We start from the raw sequence: 21327 nt of genomic DNA on the forward strand, positions 1-21327 counted from the left end.
ACCTCGCCTGCCAGAGGACAATGCAATACACACCATCCAATTCCATCAACAGGAGAGTCGTCCTCCTCTGAAGAGCCGAGCTATTTAAAGTCCACAAACGCTGGCGGGGAGATCTTAGAAGGCCGGGGTTTAGGTTACAGGCAGCTGGAGGCATGGTGCAGCTGGGTGGATACAAGAGAACTACAACACCCAGCAGACTTTCGGCTGAGTCATGATTTATAGACAGAGATCAATATAATCCTTATAAAGAAGAAGAGGAATTGTCTATGGTATGGATTCCTAAAGCTGAACTCTAAACCTGGATACACACTATATAACTTTCTTTAGACTTTTTCCTTTAGATAAACCAAAACCGTATAATATGAGGTCACACCTAAACACTTACAATTTGTATGCAGTCAGGCCGGCCCTTGCACTTCATAGTTGAAGGTAAATCTAATGGAAATCTACCAACAAAAGTTGTATGGTGTGTATCCATGTTAAACGCCCGTACACCCGATACGAAAATCGGAAGTAAGATTTCGTCCAACGAACGATCTGCCGATTTTCGGATTGTTAGTATAGTACTTTCGACAGTATCCTGGATATAATGAGGATACTGTCGATGATCATCCGCTGACATCCGTATTTACATAGAGATACATTATGTCCGTTTTTCATCCGCAAACGGATGGGATGAAAAACGGACATACGGAACGCCCGTGCGAAAGAGCCCTTAATTACAAAAGTTTATAACAGAAACTAAGAAAATTTATTTTTTTATTTTCAAAATGTTCGGACTTTTTTTAGTTTGTTTAGCAAAAAATAAAAAACCAGAGGTGATTAAATACCACCAAAAGAAAGCTCTATGTGTCTTGAAAGAATATTAAAAATGTAGTTTAGGTACAGTGTTACATGACAATTGTCATTCACGGTGCAACAGCTCTTAAAGCTCTAAATTGGCCTGGGCAGGAAGGGGGTGAAAGTGCCCAGTAGGCAAGTGGTTAATATATTTCTCCTATTTTCGCAATGGAACCTACCACAGCATCTGTTTGCTCTTATAACGACACAAACTTTTTTTTTTTTTTTTCTTCCCATCTTCCAAAAAAGGATACTGAGCTCCTTAGCACGCAGCTCCCCGTGTGACTGGCACCACTCAATGCAGACATAAAAATGGGGAAGGAGAGAGCTGAGTTTCTTGTGGATTTATGGGGTGCCATGAAGAGATAACTAGCACTCGGAGTGGCATTTGTCACACTCTTCCCAATCCCTTTGTCAACCCATGCTGATTTTCTGGGACTTGTGTTATGGAAAGGGTTAAGGCTTAGACTTGCAGTGGAGGTATGGGCCGAGCTGAGTCATACTTCCAGCAGATGCCTGGAGCGGAGGGCCCCATCCCTGAAAGGGTCCAACGGAGGAAAGGCAAAGGCTTGTAGAGACCAGTCCGTTTTTTCCTTTTTATTAGGGACATGTCAGGGTAGAACGGTGGGAACTGCCATTTTTTAGAACTGTCATTTTGATCCCTGCCTTACCACTTACTGAGTCACTCAACTGACTTTGGGCTTTAATTGTGTTTAGCCTTCCATAGATGGTTCGAATCTCAGCCGGTTCATTATCAGCCGGCCAAGATTCAAACCGTGTGTGGACAGGCTGAATGTACCAAGTTGATCAATCAATCATCTTGGGTACAACCAGCCTGCGATTATCGCTAGCGGCTGCTATAGCGCTAAATCTGTGACTTCTTCTGGCAGGGACGGCTTCCCCTGCCGGGAGAATACAATGTCTTGGCAGGAGAGATTCCCCTGTCAGCACCGTCTGTGTTGATGGGGGGATCGTGCAAATTTCACAGGTTGCAGGGAAAAAAAAAATTGCGCTGTATGCCCTTACTTTAGGTTCAGATCATCTTAATCGCTTGCCGACCGCCGCAGTATATGTACTTGCGGCAAAGTATATGTACCGTGCAGGCAAAGTGACGTACCGGTACGTCACTAGCCTGTGAGCCAATAGGGGGCGAGCGCGCGCCGCCGGAGGCGCTCTCCTGCCCCCGCTCGATCACGGACACCTCAGCGCGAGTGATCCGGGGACCCGATGTCCGTCGGTCACTCGAGATAGTCAATTACAGAGGGAGAAAGGCAGGCGGCTAATGTAAACAAAGCCGCCTGTCATTCTCCCTTGTGTAACAGCAGAGATCATACGGTCCTGCTATGTAGGACCGTAGATCTCTGCTGTTACATGAAAAGTCACATCCCTGCACAGTAAGAAGCACACCCCTAGGGACACACTTAGCCCCTCCTTCCCCAATAAAGTTAACCCCTTCCCTGCCAGTGTCATTTTTACAGTAACAGTGCATATGTATAGCACTGATTACTGTAGAAATGTCACTGGTACCCCCAAAAGTCAAAAATGTCAGTCAAGGGTCCGATCTGTCCGCCGCAATGTCGCAGTCCCGCAAAAAAAAAATTGCAGATCACCGCCATTACTCGTTAAAAAAAAAAAAACAACAAAAATGGCAAAAATCTTTCCCTTAGTTAGTAAACGCAATAACTTTTGCGCAAACCAATCAAAATACACTTATTGCGATTTTTTTTACCAAACATATGTAGCAGAAAACAAATTGGCCAAAAATGTTAAAAAATTTTGATTTTTACATTTTTTTGGGGAATTTCATATAAAAAAATTTGAAAAATATTGTTATTTTTGCAAAATTGTCGCTCTTTTTTTGTTTATAGCGCATGATCAAAAAATCGCACAGGTGATCAAATACCACCAAAAGAAAGCTCTGTTTGTGGGAAAAAAAGGACGTCAAATTCGTTTAGGTACAGCGTCGCACGACCGCGCAATTATCCATTAAAGTCACACAGTCCTGAATCGCAAAATAGGGCCTGGTCAGGAAGGGGGTAAAATCTTCCGGGGCTTAAGTGGTAGTATATGTGAACTCTCGCCTTGTAAAACAACCCATTTAGTTTAAAATAGTAATGAAAGGCAAAATATTTGTGTATAGATATAAAAAAACATTATAAATACCTTTCCCCCCTTTTTTAAAAGTGATTACATTCCCTCTGTTCTCAGCTGCATAGGGAGCTTAGAGAGCTGGGGGAGGAGAAACAGCAGCAAACTGGTCTTCCCAGTCAATGGCTGTGTGTGTGTGTAAGTGTGTGTGTTTGTGTGTGTGTGTGTGTGTGTGTCAGCACATGTCTGTTCATTGGAGGAGAGCAGGCTGAGTTCCCAGCACAGACAGAGAACTGACCACGCCATGCTTTCATGCCTTGTGTGGTCAGTTTTTTTTACTAGGAAAGCAGAGAGACTGGCAGGATCACCAGGGATTTTACACAAAGAAAGCAATACAAAGAAAACAGGATACTTTCTCATACAAGTACATGGTAGCAGGCACATATCAGGAATATGAAATGTTGGGTTTACATATTCTTTAACCACTTTGCGTCCAGCCGCCACAGATGTACTGCGGCAGGCTGGCTTTCCCAGGCAAAGTCCCGTACATGTACGGCGCTCGCCCGGGAGGAGCTAGGGGGCGAGCGGGCGCCGCAGCCGGCGTGCTCCCGTCCCCGCTTGTCAGCGGAAAAGCTGGCGCAAGTGTCAGATGGCTCCGATGGCTGCAGGCCCCTCGCGATCTCTCCCCACTGACAGAGAAGGACGGATGGCTGATGTAAACACAGCCGTCCATCCTTCTCCCTGAGATGATCACAGAGACCATGCGATCCTGCTATATAGGATCACAGGTCTCTATGGTCATCTCTCAAACCCAACTCCCCCACAGTTAGAATCACTCCCCTAGGCTCACATTTAACCCCTTGATCACCCACAGGGTTAACCCCTTCCCTGCCAGTGTCATTATTACAGTAACAGTGTATATTTATAGCACTGATTACTGTAGTAATGTCACTGGTCCCCCCCAAAAGTGTCAAAAATGTCAGTTAGGGGTCCGATCTGTCCACCGCAATGTTGCAGTGCTGCTCTCTATGGGAATGTTTGAACATTATTCCAGAAGCGCATTTGTGAGGTCAGGGACTGATGTTGGACAAGAAGGCCTGGCTCGCAGTCTCCGTTCTAATTTATCCCAAAGGTGCTCTATCGGGTTGAGGTCAGGACTCTGTGCAGGCCAGTCAAGTTCCTCCACCCCAAACTCGCTCATCCATGTCTTTATGGACCTTGCTTGCTTTGTGTACTGGTCCAAATCATTTGGTGGAGGGGGGATTATGGTGTGGGGTTGTTTTTCAGGGGTTGGACTTGGCCCCTTAGTTCCAGTGAAGGGAACTCTTAAGGCGTCAGCATACCAAGACATTTTGGATAATTTCATGCTCCCAACTTTGTGGGAACAGTTTGGGGATGGCCCCTTCCTGTTCCAACATGACTGCGCACCAGTGCACAATGTAAGGTCCATAAAGACATGGATGAGCGAGTTTGGGGTGGAGGAACTTTACTGGCCTGCACAGAGTTCTGACCTCAACCTGATAGAACACCTTTGGGATGAATTAGAGCAGAGACTGCGAGCCAGGCCTTCTTGTCCAGCATCAGTGCCTGACCTCACAAATGCATTTCTGAAAGAATGGTCAAACATTCCCATAGACGCACCCCTAAACCTTGATGTGCGTGCAAAGGCAGGCGTCCCAATACTTTTGGTAATATATTATATTATATATTATATGTATTGCCCAGAGTTCGGCTTTATATATGGCTGGTTTTCCCTAAAGAATCATGTATGTTTTACCTGCACAGTCTGTGTTTCTGTAGGATGGCGCCCCCCGCAGACGCACATACATGCCGCTTTGTGCGGTGGAGCTGTAAGCGGTCGGTATCTCAGCGAGCAGCTGTGCTTTTCAGAATCCGTTCCACTGCTATACATTGCGGCATTGTTCCCATCAGAGGGAGGAAAACCAAGATTTCCCGGGGACATGAAATTCATCTTTCTCCTGCCCTGCCCTGCCCGCTGCCCGCGTGCCAAAGCCAACACTCCTTATTTTAGCAATTATTCTTTGATGGGCAGTGCCTGGCCTTTTCCATCAGACATTGCGCACAGCTGGGACAGGACTTCTCATCCTCACTATATACTCAGCTAATGTGCCCTGGGGGCGCAATCATTACCCCAGATTTACATCAACTACAACCCCGTTCAGGGCAGAACCACATATACAATATGGATGTCTACGTCACTTCAAGAAGCTTTAAGCTTATGTAGATAAGAGTTATTGCACTGCGTTTGGTGCACACAACAACCTCAGGATAGCAGATCCTCATTTATTTCAATAGTCAGCAGTCAGTCCTATTGAGATGCCCCCCAACCACTCACCCTGAAGCTGTAAAGGCAGCAGACATGGGTATACACATGCCACGGCAGCAGATATTATCCAAGCCGATATGCACTTTCCCCGATATATCCCCTGAGGTTACTGATATTGCCGATATTTCGGAAAGTGCTTGTACCAGAGTGATGCCTGCAGCTAGAGTCATCACCCCGGTACCGGCGTCCATAGCTGACGGTCGACTGTCTTGTAATGACAACCGATGCGGCTGAGAAGCCACTCGGCTGTCATTACAAGGAGCGGGAGGGGACGTACCCCTCTCCTGCCACCTTCCGGGGCTCACCCGGGTCTCCCGTCCCACTGGGATACCTGGGCAACCAGCCTGCATGGCCGCCGAAGACCCGATCAAAGCCGCATTCGGCTCTGATCGAGTCTCCATGTAAAACCCGGCCGGAAGTGATGTCATGACATCACTTCCGGGTACTGGCGCCAGATTAAAAAAAATGACAGCAATCAAAACAGCCAAACTTGGCATTTTGAATGCTTTTAAGTACAGAGGAGGGGTTTGGGGTCTTTTAGACCCCCAGATCCCTCCACAAGAGTACCTGTCAAGTGCTAAAGATAAAAATTTTTTTTTTTCTAAATGTACGAAAATATTGGCCAATATCGGCCGATACCGATATGCATTGGCCAAAATATCGGTATCATCAACCAAAAACCGATATCGGTCGATCACTACTCCGAATCATATGCGATGTCTGTCATTGCACTGATGTGAACCAGTGTTCCGTGAAAAAACCCTACCCGTGAAAATTCCCTACCCTCGTCACTTCCGGTGAGGGTACGTCATACATCAGCTGAGCCGCTTGGCAGTGCGCATGCACACAGCTGCGGAGGGTAGGGAATTTTCACGGGGTAGTGTTTCTTCACGGAACCCCGCCTCATTCATCAGCTGTTGCCGCACGAAATCATCTCGGCTCCAACCCGTCAGACTTCCCTCATCTCTGCTCCAAGAAAATTTAATCGGCAGCGGGTCTATGAAAATACAAATCATGGCTACAGTGTTTTAGAACGTAACAGTCACTCATTTGGGACGCCGCACCTGCTGATGAGGGAAGTCTTCGAGATGATTTAATTTAGCGGCTGGGCATGCGCAGTGGGACGCGCTGCAACAGCTGATAAATGACGCGGTGTAAGGTTAAAAAACACTACCCCATGAAAATTCCCTAGCCGCCGCGGCTGTGAGAATGCGCACTGGAAAGCGGCTCAGCTGTTGAATGACGTACCCTCACAGGAAGTGACGAGGGTAGGGAATTTTCACTGGGTAGGGTTTTTTAACGTTACACCGGGGCTCACACTGTGAGTGGGCATGGAAACTTGTAAGTGAAAGTGAAACTGCAGCAGAAAAGGATCAGGCCCTACTAGGCATTTGTAAGGTGCTTGGCAGGGGACAAGAAAAATAAAAAAATAAAAATTGCAGCATGAACAAGCCCTTCTAACAACATGTCTGCTTTCTCATGGCACTTCTACAGTAAAATGATGTGTGGGGAGTCTTTACGCATTCTTCTATGGATGGACCTGTCCCCCCATGAAATGAATGTCGTCCTGTGTTTTTCCAGGTAGTAGGGCCCCCACATACATTAGCATTTTTGTCCTCAGATCTTTTACACACACAGAACCCCAGCTGTCAGGGATACCTAATTTGTCACCCTGATTGTTTCTCCAGGACGGGGCTCTGGGACTGACCACATTCCACAAAGAAAACATGGTTCTTATCAAGCTGGGATACCATATTCCCCAATAATATCTACTCACCAAGCTGACCGTACAAGCGAGCCACACAGCTTACAATCTGCCTGATATAAATGAAATGGATTGTTTAATAAAGTGGAACTAAACCCACCAATAGAGGCAGGGGTGTTTATAGACAAAATAAAAAGCATCACTTGTGCGTTCAGGAGAGGAGAAGCGCCGGTTCACATTTCTGCGATCACAGATCGCATGTAATTCGGACCTCACTGCTCCTAGAAATGCATGCGATCTCTGTGCGGTGCAAATTCAGCCATACAGTTTGTATGGCTAAATTTGCACCGCAATCGCACCCAACTCGCACAAGACCCTTTTTTGGTCCGCAGCAGAATCGGATCGCATGGTGGTTCACGCTAGTGCGATCCAATTCTGTGCGAACTTTCAGATCGCACTGCAATATGCGATCTGATCTGGGGGTGTCATCAACTTTTAATTGACACCCCCAGCGTATTGCATATGGCACTGTGAACTGCCAGGGGTGCGGATGCGATGTGGGAACACGCTGTATATTCGAGCGTTCCCGCATCTCAGAATGAAAAAAAACAATAAAAATGACATAAATCTTTCCCATAGTTAGTAGACGCGATAATTTTTGCGCAAACCATTTAAAATACGCTTATTACAATTTTTTTTTTACCAAAAATATGTAGCAGAAACAAATTGGCCTAAAATGTTAAAAAATTCTGATTTTAAATGTTTTTTTTTTTTTGATAATGTTAAATAGCAGAATGTGAAAAAATATTGTTTTTTTTTTTTTTCAGAATTATCGCTCTATTTTTGTTTATAGCGCAAAAAAAAAAAAAAAAAAATCGCAGAGGTGATCAAATACTACCAAAAGAAAGCTCTATTTGTGTGAAAAAAAGGACGTCAATTTTATTTTGGCTCAGCGCTGCGCGACCGCGCAATTGTCAGTTAAAGTAACGCAGTGCCGTATCACAAAAAATGGCCTGGCCTTCCGGAGCAGAAGTGGTTAAGTCACACATATTTGAACGGCTGCAATTGAAAAACATAGGAAGTGACTTGTCATGTGACTTTAGTGTCCCAAGTCGCATGACAAGTCGCACAAGTGGGAATACAGTCTAAGACAAGTGTGAATGGACCATGAGACAGCCGCCTGTGTTGCCCATAGCAACCAGCCATCTCTTCCTGATTGTGCATCAGCAGGGGAATAGAAGGGAAATCGGGTTGCTATGGGCAATGCAGTTCTGTCAGACGCTCCCCCGCAGCGAGCACGTTGGACCGTATCCGTGGAATGCCGCAAAGGACTTGCCAGGCAAAGCCACATGGACGGTTTGTGTGACTAAGAAACCACTAAAGGAGATAATTTACTAAAGTGTGTTGTTGATCACGCGATTACCACAGCGATCCGTGCCAAGTCAGAGAATTATCTGAACACGGACACTTCAAAACAGCTGCATGGCTTCCATAACGAATGTCAGTGCGGAAAGTGCAGAGTCATTTGGCCGGGCTTCATCTAGGCGGCCATCTTGTTTTGTTTTAATACACATTGATAGAACCTGAATAGCTTTCTTTTCCTCAAAATATATTTATTAAAGGCCAGTTTCCAGTCAGAATTTGATTATACCTTTGGATAGAGTAGTATTAGAACCTCTGTGAGGTATTTATTATTACTGTCTGTGTCCCCAAGTAGCAGATTTCCTCATATTTCCCGTCTCTTTGTCCCAGGGGACAGGAAGTGAGGGAAAGTCTCTACAACAAAGGAACAAACAATAATGATCCTTTTAGTAGAGCAGGAGGAGGGGGGCTGTAAGAATTCTGACTGATTTGTATTCCCATCTGTGTCCATATTGGGGGGATTTTTTCCTCACTTCCTGTCAGAACAGGAAGTGGTGGGAATTCTCTTCGATGGAGATACAAACAAAGACAAAAGCACATATTTAGTACGGCGGGGAGCTAATATAAACTCTGACAAAGTTTTTATTACGGTTTGTACCTTCCTGTTCCGGTGACAACCCCACCCCTATGTTTTGTACTGGTGTCACAGGAACAGGCATTATGGACAGGTGTCATTGGAGTCATGGACTGAAAAAAAAACCTAATGGGAATTTTAACCTTCTCCAAAATGTAAAAAAAATGGCTGGAATTAAAGCCTGTTCACATCAGAACGCAGTGCGGGAAATCCGCGTTTCCCACACAACACACAATGTGCGATCTGCTGCGGGTGTCAATGTAATCCTAATGACACCTCAGATGTAGTGTGTTTGCATGTACAAGATTGCATGGTAATGTGATCTGATTATGATGCATTTTTTAAGTAGTGCATGCACTACTTTTGGTGCAATTCAGTGCGATTCATGTCCATTTAAATGAATGGAATGAAAATTGCAGAGAAATTACACAGAACTGCAGAGCGCAGTGCAATTCTGGTGTGACCCGGCACCAAGGGCCTTTTCTCACCATTGTGCTAATTTAAGCATTTTGGGGCAAAACTGTGCCCATCCATTATGAATGGCACCCCAGCAGTTGTGCATTGCAGGTCAGCACAGTGTATGGGAATGCAGTAAGCGCTCATTGACATGTGCTTTGATCTCTGAAGAGCGATCCACATTCAGGGAGCATTTGACAGGCAATGAGGCTTTGCATCTCCTCTTCACTGTTTTGCTTAAACCCATAGAACCCCCCCCTCCGAAAGCTACACCCACCGAAAGCAACAGGGAGGGTATAATTCCGTCCGCTGACATCCGATCCGATCTGTCAAATCCGCATGGATGGAAACCCTATTTTCCATCCGTATGGCGGATCGGATCAGATGAGAATGGACAGATGGTCCGTTCCCATCCGATTTCCCCATAGAGAAGAATGGGGACCTGACAGCTCTGTCTCCGCACACAGCGCAGAGACGGAGCTGCCATCCGCCTGCTCAGCGGGGGATCGGCGGATCGATCCCCCGCTGAGAAAAACGGAGTCCGCCGATGGACTACCGTGTGTGAAAAGGGCCTAAAGCTGTGAAGAGATTGGATAAGTGTGTACACATGCCATAGCAAGCATTAACCCCTCGGTTGCTTCCAACGAGCATTATCTCCCACTGAATGTGACCCATTCAAGTGAATGGAGCTACATTGCAACCACACGCAATGCACCTGGTTGCAGCACAGTGGTGCAGGTTGCTAAGGGTTAAAACCGACGGCAAGAAGGAAACATAATGCCTCCCCACCACCTGCCAAAATCCCTCTGAAAAGTGATCCACCACAGATCACTCTTCAGAGGGCGACACTAGCTTATACAAGCCATTACAGACACATTAGGTAGTGCAGTCGGCACCAGGATGACCACGCAGCCTGCACTTTTCACAGCAATCCAGTAATGGCAGCTCCCATTCTTCTCTCTTCACAGGTTTACTTTAAGCCAGTCTTGTGTTTGTCTCCCGAGTTGTCCTCTGGCATGTCGGAGCGTTGGGTTTTTTCGGCTGACAGCTGTGAGTGCAGCACATTGGCTGGCTGTGGACACAGACTGTGTTTACTCATTCCTTGCTTTATAGCAGATGAGCTGCGGGGGATATTTTTGTCCTTAACCCTTGCAGTCCCTTTGCAGAGGCTTAGATCAAAATCTGGCTCTGCCACAGGGGGGCCGCAGGGAAATGATTGGACCCTGGAATGCTGTAGATGGGCCCTATCTGTATCCGTCCATTATGGAAGTGCTGGCTGAGGTTCTCTATCCGCAGTGACTGTCATTTCCAGCTCTTGGAACGGTGGGGTTGATTTACTAAAGGCAAATTGACGGTGCACTTTGCAAAGTGCAGTTGCACCAGAGCTTAGTAAAAAAAAGGTGAAGCTTCACTTTGCAAAGAATACCCAATCACGTGCAAGGAAAATAAAAGAAACAGCATTTTTGCTTGAACATGATTGGATATTGGAAGTCAGATTTACCTTGTTTAGTAAGCTCTGTACTTGCAGAGTGCACAGTCTATTTGCCTTTAGTAAATAGACCCAGTTGCTCCCTTTTCTTATAGAAACAGGAACATTGATCAGAACCTCCAAAAACTTTATGGAAGACTGCAATGTATTTTACCGACTTCCTACTTGGGGCCGTACTTTACTTTATAAATAACATTTGCTGATTGCTGTGACCTTTCCCAAATCCTTTGCCTTAAATTGCTGCACATGTTTGTCATGTTAAAGCAGGATTTAAACTCAAAAGCAAACATTTATTATATAGCAGCTTACCAATTCTTAGATGTGATGGCTGCATTTGTTTTCTTTTTTAACCACATAACGACCGCTCGCCGCAGTTTTAGTGCGGCAGGCAGCCGCTCCTGGGCAAAGCAACGTTATGTTACGTCGCTCGCTCAGGAGACTCTAGGGGGCGAGCGCGTGCCGCCGGCGGCGCGCTACTGCCCCCGCTCATTCGCTGGGGAGCCAGCGCGTGTGACCGTTGGCTCTGATGGCCGCCGGCCACTCGCGATCTCCCACAGCAGAGAAAGAAGGACAGACGGCTGATGTAAACACAGCCGTCTGTCATTCTCCCTGAAGTAAGCACAGGGGCTATGTGATCCTGCTATATAGGATCGTATGTCTCTGTGAATACTTCACAAGCCACGCCCATTGACAGTTAGAATCACGCCCCTAGGGACACATTTAACCCACTGATCACCAGTAATGTTAACCCCTTCTCTGCCAGTGTCATTTTTACAGTAACAGTGCATATTTTTAGCACTGATTACTGTAGTAATGTCACTGGTACCCCCAAAAGTGTTGAAAAACGTCAGTTAGGGGTCAGATCTGTCCGCCGAAATGTCGCAGTCCCTCAAAAAAAAAAAAATCCCAGATCGCCGCCATTACTAGTAAAATAAAAAAACAATAAAAATTACATAAATCTTTCCCGTAGTTAGTAAACGCAATAACTTTTGCGCACACCAATTAAAATATGCTTATTGCGATTTTTTTTGGCCTAAAATGTTAAAAAAATTTAGATTTTTACATTTTTTTTGAGAATTTCATATAAAAAAATTTGAAAAATATTGTATTTTTTTCAAAATTGTCACTATTTTTTTGTTTATAGCGCAAAAAATAAAAATCGCACAGGTGGTCACATACCACCAAAAGAAAGCTCAATTTGTGGGAAAAAAAGGATGTAAATTTCGTTTGGGTACAGCGTCGCTCGACCGCGCAATTGTCCCTTAAAGTAACACAGTGCCGAATCGCAAAATAGGGCCTGGTCATTGAGCAGCCAAATCCTCCAGTTCTTAAGTGGTTAAAGTGAATGTAAAGTCTCGTTTTAAGAAACATATTATATTTACCTCCTCGATGCAGTGGTTTTGCACAGAGCAGCCCGGATCCTCCTCTTCTCGGGCCCCCCATTCTTGCTCCTGGCCCCTCCCTCCTATCCAGTGCCCCCACAGCAAGCAACTTGCTATGGGGGTACCCGAGCCGAGCTGCTGCACCATGTGTCCATTCAGAGCTGCTGTTTGCCCCCCCCCCCTCTTAAATTGGCTCACTGACTTTGATTGACAGCCATGGGAGCCAATGACGCTGCGGCTGTATCTCAGCCAATCAGGAGGGAGAGTCCCAGACGGCCGAGGGACTCGTTGGACATTGGACATAGAGAGGGGGCTCAGGTAAGTATTAGGGGGTGCTGGGGGGGGGGGCTACTACACCACACAGAAGGCTTTTTATCTTAATGCACAGAATGCAATAAGGTAACAAAAACCTTCCTGACTTTACAACTCCTTTAAAGCGGAGTTCCGGCCTCAAAATCGATTTTGGGCCATCCCCTTGCTGAGGGTCACCTGAAAAAGAAATGGATGCTCCTGATTTTTTTTTTTTTTTTGTTCACTTACCTTGTTTTTGAAGAAAATATACTCACCTTCCTTCCACTTCCTCCCTCTGTGGCCGCGGCCCGCGCCGTCTCTTCCTGCTTGCCATGATTCCTGGGAGCTGAACGTCATCGCTCCTAGGAATCAATGCGCCTGCACCGGCCCCGCTCGTCACTTCCGGTGCAGGCGCGTCATCCCTGCTAAACAGCTTCTGACCATGCCCAGAAGCTGTGCAGGGATGCCACGCCTGCACCGGAAGTGACGAGCGGGGCCGGTGCAGTGCATTCTGGGACTCCGACGTCACCGAAGAGGAGGCAGAAGAGGACGCTCTGGCCTTCAGCTGCCTACACCTGAGATGGCAGCGCTGGAGAAGACATTTTAAAGGTAAGTATTTCTTCTTTCAGGTAAGTGCGACCCGGGACAGTTCAGAGGCTATCCATTGTGGAATGCACTAGCCCTGACTGTCCCGGGGGTATTTTTATCTAAATTTCACCCCCGAGGCCGGAATTCCACTTTAAGCTTTTTTTTCCATTTTTTTCAGCTGGTGATCCTGCCAGCCAGACTGTTGTTTTCCAACAGAACAAACTCTCCTGCAAATGTAGCATTTACAGGACAGGGTAGCATTTACTATTGACAGGGGTGCTTACAATGACCAGCTTTTATTTATTTATGAAAAATCTTTACAAAAAGGAAAAAAAACTGCTGTAATTGCTTGTGAAGCACTATCTAGAGTTTGGCTTCAATTTGTTAGTATATCAAAATCTGTTAGTTCATCTAAAGCCCCCCCCCCCCTTTCCACCAGACTGACAATGCTGCTGTCCAAAGGTGCCCCCTGTGCTCCTTCATCCAGAGTAAGGGTACTCTAATACAGGAGGTCTGTTACTGGCCAGATCACCAGGTGAAAACAGAGGAGGGAAAAAGCTTAAAAAAGAAAACTAATGCAGCCACCACATCTAATGATTAATAAGCTGCAATATATTACATTTTTGGTTTTGGGTTTAAAGCCTCTTTAATGATCTTTCTTTATTGCTTATTTTTGTATGCTACATATTTGATTTTAATTTATTTTAGTTTATTTTTAAACCCTCGCTTTTTAAAAATAAAAATAACTAACATGTTATACTTACCTGCTCTGTGTAATGGTTTTGCACAGAGCAGCCCCGATCCTCTTTTTTTTTTTTGGGTCTCCCGCCAGCACTCCAGGCTCCTCCTCTTCATCTGGTGGCCCCACAGAAAGCCGCTTTCCATGGGGGCACCTGTGTTGGCTCGCTCCTGAGTCCCGCTACTGCGCCCATTGACAGAGAGTGGGACTCCCCCCACTCCCGTGTCACAGCTTTTGATTGACAGCTCCTGCTGCTATCAATCTGTCCAATGAGGAGAGAGACAGAGGATGGAGCCGCTGCGCTCATGCACATCGCTGGATCAGATGAGCTCAGGCAAAAAAAAAAAGGGGGGGGGTCTGGGGGGAGCTGCAGCACAGAAGGTTTTTCATCTTAATGCATAGAGTGCATTAAGGTGAAAAACTTTGAGGCTTTGCAACCACTTTAACCACTTGCCGACCGCCCCACTCAGATTTACTGCAGCAGAGCGGATCGTCTGCACATAATCACGTAGACCTACATGATTATGTGCACGCGGTCCTGGCGGCGCATGTGCGCCACCGGAGCCGCACTACCGCTGTGGGTAAGAGCTTGGGAGGAGCGGGCTTGATCGCCTCCGACCTCCCGGGCTCTTCAGAGACACTGACAGAAGAGCCTCCTGCCTATGTAAACAAAGCAGGCGGCTCTCCTGTCAGACAGGCAGAGAGAGATTGTGTGTTTCAGCTAAGCTCACCAATATCTCTTTGCCTGTCACAGAGCCTCTCCCCCCCCCCCCAGTTAGCAAGCACAAGTAGGCATACAATTAACCCCTTGATCACCCCCAATATTAACCCCTTCCTGCCAGTGTCATTTATACATTAACAGTGCATATTATTTAGCTCTGATTACTGTATTAATGTCACCGGTCCCCAAAAAGTGTCAAAAATGTCGGTTAGGTGTCCGATCTGTCCGCCGCAATGTCGCAGTCCCGCAAAAAATCGCTGATCGCTGCCATTACTAATAACAAAAAAAAATAGTCCAAAAATCTATCCCGTAGTTTGTAAACGTTATAACTTTTGCGCAAACCAATTAAAATACGCTTTTTGGGATTTTTTTTTTACCAAAAATATGTAGCAGAATACAAATTGGCTTAAACTGATTAAAAAAAATTGATTTTTTAAATTTTTTTTATTGGGAATGTTTTATAGCAGAAAGTAAAAAATATGGCGTTTTTTTTTTTCCGAAATTGTCGCTTTTTTTGTTTATAGCGCAAAATCTAAAAACCACAGAGGTGATCAAATACCACCAAAAGAATTTCTGGGGAAAAAAGGACATCAATTGTATTTGGGTACAGCGTCACACGACTGTGCAATTGCTAGTTAAAATAACGCAGGGCCGAATCACAAAAAATGGCCTGGTCATTAAGGGGGTAAATCCTTCCGGAGCTCAAGTGGTTAATATATGTTGACATATGTTTCCCATAGGTAAGCCCTGGGCCAGTTACCACAAGTATCAGAGGTGGCCATATCTGTAGGCTGAGTAATACTCATTAGCTGGAGGGTAGCAACACAGATTTACTTCTCTGATGTCAGTAGAGTGGATTCTGATTGGCTACTGCACTGAAAGTGGATCTTAGTAAATGTGCAAGTCTCCATTAATACATTACTGACATGTCGCATTAGTTTACATTGTAAGATTGGGGGGGGTTATTTACCAAAACTGGAGGGTGCAAAATCTGGTGCAATTCTGCATATAAACCAATCAGCTTCCAGGTTTTATTGTCAAAGCTTATTTGAACAAGCTAAAGTTAGAAGCTGATTGGCTACCATGCAGAGATGCACCAGATTCTCAGTGCCCCAGTTTTAGAAAATCTCCCGCATTGTTACCTTTTTATTATTAAAAATGGACTTTGCTTCTATTAAGGTGATATCCATCTATTACAGGCAGGATGAGGCTCCATTCACACCTGAGAGTACTGTAATCGCAGCAAAACACAGGACGATTTTGTGATGCCCTTATTTCTTAATGGCACCCCAAACGCTGTGCGATTTTTAAAATGTGATTGTTGTGCAACAAAACACGCAAAAATCGCAGTGCCAAACGCGCCTGTGCCAAAATCTTTTGTATGAGCTTCTTTCGCGCGTTTTTGGAGCAGAGTGAGGCCCATTGAAATGAATTGTTGCCACTACAAAAACTGGCCACAAAAAAAGCACGGTGCAGCAGGTGTCGCCGCAGTATGCTAAGGTGTGGATGGAGCCTGAAGCATTTCTCCCCTAGACTGTACATTGTAACTTTGTAGCAAGTCACAAGGTGAGAGGCTGTAGCAGGGGATGATCTGTGTCCAACATTTGCAGGGTGGATGTGATTTAAATCAAATTATGTTTTAAATCACTAGTAAAAAGGCTTGATTTAAATCAAAAATAGCAGAAAGAGAGTGCCTGGGTCAGTGTGACAGTAAAAGCAAGTAACACTTTATTCAGATACACTCACATAAAACTCGATTTAAAACATCATTTCTCTTACGTCCTCCGACAGTCGCCGCCCCTTCCCAAGTCTTCACCAATGGGTATTGACCTTTGCTCCGCAGGAGTAGCTAGGCAGAAGATTTGTTAATAACAAAAGCTTTTAGCATAGACACACCCCTAAAGGCTGTCCCCTTAGTCAATACTTCCCTGCACCAGCATTCCCAACTCAGTTTGATCTTGCCTAGCTTAGGAGTAGCAGGCTTTCCTGTGCTGGGGCTTCAGTCTCAGCCTTCTACCCTTTTTTGATTTTATTTCAAGTATTTTTTCTTTCTTTACTAGCTGTTGTTTTTGTCAACTTTAGTTTAGGGATCTTCGGATGAAGAGCAACTGTCATCTCTGTCCCGCAGCGGCTCCTCCTCTGACCCGCTGTTGGCTCACCGACAGTCCCATTCACTTTAATGGGACGGCTGGTGATGGGGCAGTGACACAACAAGCGGAGGGACGTGGCGGCAGCAGGTGAATGGATGCCCGCAAACAGGAGCTGCCATGATAGATCTGAAATGACAGGTGCTCTTTATATGTAAGGATTCATTCTTCCTGGTAGTGTGAAATTGTGTGAATGCATCAATGCAGTGCATGTTATCTCAGCTTGCAGAGCTTGGATTCATTTAATGAGTTTACCATTTAAATATTGCAGAATATACAGCCATCATGTTACATAACTAAGCTCCATTTCATGCTGAATAAACTTAATTATTAATGTATCTTAAATAGAAAACTTTCTTTAGTTATATTTTTAATCCAAAAGCATTTTACTAAAATAAATTTACTAGAAATTTAAAAAAAAGCAATCAGATTTAAATAAATAAAATCAGATTTAACCACTTACCGCTCACCTACTTTCAAATGATGGCGGAGTGGTACGGCTCTCGTTCTGAGAGGACGTCGTATGGAGGGGTGCGATCGTTGCCGCGCCGTGTTGCTAGGACACGGCACGACCCTGATCTTGGTAAAGAGCCAATGACGTGGCTCTTTACCCATGCGATCGGCTGTGTCCAATCACAGCTGGTCACATGTAAATGAAGAAGTGCCATTTATCGGCTCTCCTCGCCTCACACTGTCAGAGTGTGTGGGGAGGAGAGTCGATCAGCGGCTCCTCCTCAAAGGGTAGTCTAGGACAGGTATTTAGGGCACTGATCATAAGTGCCCTGATTACAGAAAAGTTAAAAAACAGTGCCCACTATCAGTGCCCGAAGTGCTGCCAGTCAGTGCCCATCAGTGCCTGCTCATCTGTGCTGCCCATCAGTGACGCCCGTCAGTGCCCATCAGTGCCACCCTTTAGTGCAGCCTATCAGTGCTCATCAGTGCTGCCCATCAGTCCTCATCAGTGCCGCCTGACAGTGCCCATCAGTGTGGCATATTAGTAACTCCTCATCAATGCCACCTCATCAGTGCCATAAGTGCCACCTAATCAGTGCAGCCTATCAGAGCCCATCAGTGCCGCCTCATCAGCACACATCAGTGAAGGAGAAAAATTACTTATTTTCAAAATGTATTTTTATTTTTTTATTTTTTTTATAGTAACAAACCCAGTGGTGATTAAATACCACCAAAAGAAAGCTCTATGTGTGTGAAAAAAATGATAAAAATTTCATATGGGTACAGTGTAGCATGACCGCGCAATTGGCATTGAAAGTGTGACAGCGCTGAAAGCTGAAAATTGGCCTGGGCGGGAAGGGGGTGAAAGGGCCCTGTATTGAAGTGGTAAATAAAAAAAATTAAAAATCTGATTTTTTTTTAAACCATTGCAATTTATCCACCCTAAACATTTTTGTAAGCCAAGGTTCACACTAAGAATCACCTATGAATCGCACAAGGCATTGCATCCTGTGCAATTCACATGTGATTCAGTGCAATGTGAGTTCAGCCCATTCACACGTTTAAAAGTGTCAAGCGTTTACTGCCAAAACACCGCTTCCAGGAGGAAAGGCATCTAGGAGAGATATCAAATACCTTCAGTGAGCATTAGAATTGTTTATAGAATAAAGTCCTGTATGTTGAAAAGAAAACCTTGCTGAAGAACTGATCCAGCTCCCCAGGTGACTACCATTATATACATGACAGGTACACTTTAAGAGAACTTTGCTGAAGAACTGATCCAGCTCCCCGGGTGACCACCATTATATACATGACAGGTACTCTTTAAGAGAACTTTGGTGACAAACTGATCCATCTCCCCAGGTGACCACCATTATACACATGACAAATACTCTTTAGGAGAACTTTGGTGAAGAACTGATCCAGCTCCCCAGGTGATCACCATTATATACATGACAGGTACTCTTTAAGAGAACTTTGATGACAAACTGATCCATCTCCCTAGGTGACCACCATTATACACATGACAAATACTCTTTAGGAGAACTTTGGTGACAAACTGATCCATCTCCCCAGGTGACCACCATTATATACATGACAGGTACTCTTTAAGAGATTTTTGGTGAAGAACTGATCCATCTCCCCAGGTGACCACCATTATATACATGACAGGTACTCTTTAAGAGATTTTTGGTGAAGAACTGATCCAGCTCCCCAGGTGACCACCATTATACACATGACAAATACTCTTTAGGAGAACTTTGGTGAAGAACTGATCCAGCTCCCCAGGTGACCACCATTATACACATGACAGGTACTCTTTAAGAGAACTTTGCTGTAACTAATAACCCACACATGCTTCTTTCCGTGTAAAAATGATTGTTATTGATGGCAGGAGTGGGATTTCAGCTAGGGCTGGTAAGAGCTTTTCTTGGTTTTATTATTTGCTTTCTTGGCCATGTATATTTACCCAGCGCTTAACGCCGCTCGCTGAGCGTACACAAGGCTCTCTGTGTGACATGCTGAATTCTTTTACCTGTGCATTGTAGGGAGAAGAGACGACCGCATTGACTCTGGTGCTCCACCGAGAATCTGGATCGCTGGGATTTAATATTATTGGTGGACGGTCATGTGTGGTATGTTAATTGTTAAAATGTGTTTTCGTTTTCCTGTTGAGCAATGGGGGCGAGCGTCTGAAGCCGGGGGAAACACAGGGAACATTGGTGTCTGGGGGAGACTGCCTGCTATTCATGGTCGGGGAAAGGGACCCGCAGAACACAGGAGATTTTCTATTGCTTTATTTAGCCGCATTCACCGCCGATAACAGAGCTCCATTCTCTACGTCGTCCCTCTGTGTATATGACCCTGGCGGGATCTGCCTGCCAGCGCACTCGCTCAGAACATTGCTGCCGCTGACAGGGAAGGCAAGTGAGTGCTGGGATAGATTTATTATAAGTCTATCATAGCCTGTCAAATTGAAATATGGAATTTGCAGTTGACCTGTGTTTTTAACACCCCCCAAAGTGATGCTAAAGTCTCCTTTTTCTTTTAGTTAAAAATAACAAACATGTTATACATCTTACCTCCTCTGTGCAGTTGGTTTTGCACAGAGCAGCCCAGATCCCCCTCTTTTCGGGTCCCTCTTCGGTGCTCCTGGCCCCTCCCTCCTGTTAAGTGCCCCCCACAGCAAGCATGTTGCTATGGGGGGCACCGGAGCCAAGCCGCAGCTCCTTGTGTCCATTCAGACACAGAACAGCGGCCTGACCCTGCCCCTTTCTCTCCTCATTGGCTGACAGGCTTGGATTGACAGCAGCAGGAGCCAATGGCACCACGTTGCTGTCTCAGCCAAGACACTCCTACAACATCGCTGGATCTAGATGGGGCTCAGGTAAGTATTAGGGGGGCTGAGGGGGGCTGCTGTACACAGGTGGATTTTTATCTTAATGCATAGAATGCATGAATTTTAAAAAAAAACCTTCTGCCTTTACAACCACTTTAAGCTGCACTAGGCAGTGGACAGGGTTGAAAAAAACATTATGTTGTGCTATAAATAAGTGCAAAAAAAAAACAGTATCATAAAGTTATTAACACAAATACAAAAAGTGAACAAGTGAGAAAATATCCAAACAAATCCAAATAAAAAATAAATAAAAAGATCCAGAATATATCCTTGAGAGCAAAAAGATCCCTTTAACTACTTAGGCTACGTTCACATCTTGTCATTTTTGGGCGTTTTTCAGCTCTAAGGATCAGCTCAAAAAACGCCCAACAAGACAAATCCTATTCATTTCAATGGCCCCTGTTCACATCTGAGCGTTTTGACATTTGTTTTAAGCAAAACGCCCAACGCTCAAAAAAGTACATGAGCTTCTTTTTGGGCAGATTACAGGCGTTTTTATTTTTTTCCATTGGTCACTTGTCAACCTAAAAACGCCTTCACAAAAACGCCTGTAAAAACGCCCATAAAAATGCCTGTAAATAGCAACGCCAAGATGTGAACGTAGCCTTAAGGACCAGGCCTATTTCTGAGACTTTTATATCTTTTTTTTTTTTTTTTTCTTTAGCAGAGACCCTAGAGAATTAAATTGAGATAGCTGCAATACTTTATGTCACACTGTATTTACATATCGGTCTTACAAACGCAATTTTTTAAAAAAAAAATACACTTTTTTTTAATTAAAAAATAAGAAAACAGTAAAGTTAGCCCAATTTTTTTCTATAATGTGAAAAATAATGTTACGCAGAGTAAATAGATACCCAACATGTCATGCTTTAACGCTCGTGGAATGGCGACAAACATTGGTACTTAAAAATCTCCATAGGCAACATTTTAAAAATCTCCACAGGTTACCAGTTTAGAGTTACAGAGGAGATCTAGGGCTAGAATTATTGCTCTCGCTTTAACGATCGCAGCGATTCCTCACATGTGGGGTTTGAACACCATTTACATATGAGTAAATGTGGAAAAAAAAATTCCACGCTATCCCTGTGTATGAACCGTCTGTTACTCAAATCTATATACTACAGGAAGCAGCTAGCACCACTATGCATCCGACCACCTGTACAAAATGCAATAAATATATATA

General features: G+C 44.8%; 1 protein-coding gene across 2 annotated transcripts in view; it reads left to right on the forward strand.

Annotated features, from left to right (window-relative positions):
• Positions 1 to 21327, forward strand: part of PDZRN3 (PDZ domain containing ring finger 3) — a 386786-nt gene that overhangs the window by 19443 nt on the left and 346016 nt on the right. The window contains exon 2 of one of the 2 annotated variants that reach the window (XM_082265835.1): positions 19291 to 19377. The exons of the other annotated variant lie outside the window; for it this stretch is intronic. Coding sequence (XP_082121961.1) covers positions 19291 to 19377 — 87 coding nt within the window. The remainder of the gene's footprint in view (positions 1 to 19290; positions 19378 to 21327) is intronic. 2 annotated transcript variants of the gene reach the window in all.

Source organism: Pelophylax lessonae (assembly GCF_965119305.1).
Source record: "Pelophylax lessonae genome assembly, chromosome: 8".
NCBI lineage: Eukaryota > Metazoa > Chordata > Amphibia > Anura > Ranidae > Pelophylax > Pelophylax lessonae.